The following is a 2500-nucleotide window of genomic DNA, read 5'->3' as shown; positions in this document are numbered from 1 at the left end:
CATGCTCTCAACTTTCTTACTTTGTGTGGTCATGGGAACACACTAATGGGAAAACATTTTTCATTTAATGAAATAATTTTATTAGTTTCATCATTTTATTTCACTTGGCCCATACATTATAAGGTCAAATCTAAAGGCAGCTTCTAGTTGTGGTAAAAATGGGTACGAGTGCGTGTGGAACTTTTTCTTTGGAATGCCCCTTACATGGTACTGCAGCCAACTTCCTACACACTTCCTGAAGTGCAAGATTTTAGCCAATGACACCTTGCCAGACAGTTTGTACAAGATTTTCAGGTAAGGTAAGGTATACAACGACTTCTCTTCAGCTTTCAACACCATCCAGAGAAGCTGACAAACATGGGTGTAAACCACACTCTTGTACAGTGGATCCAGGACTTTTAATTTAAACAGGCAGACAACAGTATGTGAGTGTGGGTCAGAGTCAGGCAAGAACCATTTTAACAAACACCGGTGTGCCACCAGGATGGGTTTTATCACCACTGTAATTTATTTTATATACTAATGACAACCACCATTCCAATTGCTCATGGGGGCAGTAGTAGCGTAGGGGTTAAGAAGCTGGGCTAGCATGCAGTAGCCTGAAAATGTGTGTGTTTAATTCCCGGATTCCACCTCTGCGCCCTTGAGCAGGGCACTTAACCCCACATTACTCCGGGGACAATGTAGCCCCTTGTAACAGAATTGACATATGCATGTCACTTTGGATGACAAGTGTCTGCTAAATGAATACATGTAAATGCTCACTGATTAAGTTTGCAGCTGATGCTACCTTACTAGGTAATCTTAACAGATAATGAACAGGATTGAGGTTGACCATTTCCAGGAATGGTGCAATCAAAATTCATTCGTTTTAAGCATTTCAAAACCAAAAGAAATGGTGATTGATTTTAGAAAAAGGCCCATCCACTGCAACCTGTTACTATTCAAGAAACATGTTGAGACTGCTGAGGGGTCTGGGCACTGGGTATTGATTCCAAACTCACCTGGGCTGCTAATGCACTAGCAATATCCACTAAAGCACAGCAACACGGCTCTCTTTTTTAAGGAAACTACAAAGTTATAATGCAGACACAACAACACTGACATTGTTTTATTTAACTTTCATTCAGAGGGTGGTTACTTTTGCCATTCAGTGTTGAGGGGAGAGTGTTTTAGTCCAGAATAGGAACATGCTGGACAAGGTGACTAAAATGGGCAGGAAGATCACTGAATCGGATGTCAACAGCATCTCCAAACTCGTAGAGCAGTACACCAGAGACTTTCTAATGAGGAGACACAGCACTCAAAGAATGTCCCATAGAAATGTATGTTGTTAGTTCGTAACGCAAAGATGGCAGTGGTCTACACATATTCTGCCCCTTCCGCTGCCAAAAGTTGCCATGTGAATACATCGTGCCATTCATGTGGTATGTTGTGAATACATCGTGCCAATCATGTGGTATGTTGTGAATACATCGTGCCAATCATGTGTTGTGATCTCGCAGCTGGAGCGATGTTGGTGTCGTGAAGCCTTGCCGCCTAAAAGGCAAGAGGCCCTGAGGATGCTGAATGACCCATCCCACCCACTTTTCTCAGAGTTCTACCCCACCACTCTGGACAAAGATTTCAAATGCCCCTAACAAAAAACAAACGTGCAATCACATTGTTTGTGTCGAGGAGCATTCAGTTACTAAACAGATCAGACACATAGACATTATGAAATTATACACTATTGATTATTTATTTATTTATTCATTTATTGGACTGATGATTGCGTGCCACCATCATTGCTGTTGTTATTGTTGGTTATGTTTTGTTTCTGTATCCTTTATTGTTATTTATTGTTATCTGTTCTTAATATTCAATGTGGCTCCCTTGACTGCAAGACCAATTCCCCTCGGTCAAAAGTAATAACATAGTCTGTAGTCATGCTGGGCTGTAATGTTGTTTCACAAGTTAATTCAACTATATCAATTGTAGCCATGTAGGGTAAGCCTCTTCAAGTGATAAGTGTAGGCTATTTTCTGATGGTACAGGATTGTCATTTCATTTTTTTTCTCCATGGTAATTTAAGAACCATTTCAACAAATATGTTTTTTTGTTATCACATGATTCTACAAAGAACCTTTATTTTGAAAATGGTTCTTTGCTACCAACTATAGAACCATAGGGTTCTATACAGAACCCCCAATAACCCTTATTTTTATGTGTGGATATTTTCACTCTGTATGAAGTGTGCATTTTCGTGTGTGTGTGTGTGTGTGTGTGTGTGTGTGTGTGTGTGTGTGTGTGTGTTTTATGTGTATTTTATGTGTGCGTTACATACTTGTTACGTGCAGGAAGAGTTGGCTGTCAGCGGCTCCCAGGTTGTTGCGTACGTGTGCTGCGACTCTGTAGATCCCAGTGTGTGTGTACACGTGCGTGTGTGTGTACACGTGGGTCATGCTGTCAGGTGCATGGCTTAGGACAGAGAGTGATACACATACACCATCGCCCAAGT

The 2500-nt window shown here is 41.0% G+C and overlaps 1 protein-coding gene across 2 annotated transcripts in view; it reads right to left on the bottom strand.

The window, feature by feature from the left end:
- The window catches only part of sorcs3b (sortilin related VPS10 domain containing receptor 3b), a 48054-nt gene that overhangs the window by 13508 nt on the left and 32046 nt on the right, over positions 1-2500 (bottom strand). For both annotated transcript variants that reach the window (XM_048270466.1, XM_048270467.1), the window contains one exon: positions 2327-2500. This exon is cut by the window's right edge and continues 31 nt beyond it. In XM_048270466.1, coding sequence (XP_048126423.1) covers positions 2327-2500 — 174 coding nt within the window. The remainder of the gene's footprint in view (positions 1-2326) is intronic.

Source organism: Alosa alosa, chromosome 18 (genome assembly GCF_017589495.1).
Source record: "Alosa alosa isolate M-15738 ecotype Scorff River chromosome 18, AALO_Geno_1.1, whole genome shotgun sequence".
NCBI lineage: Eukaryota > Metazoa > Chordata > Actinopteri > Clupeiformes > Clupeidae > Alosa > Alosa alosa.
Note: the sequence above shows the minus strand (reverse complement) of the source record. Positions and strands in the feature narration are given on the sequence as shown.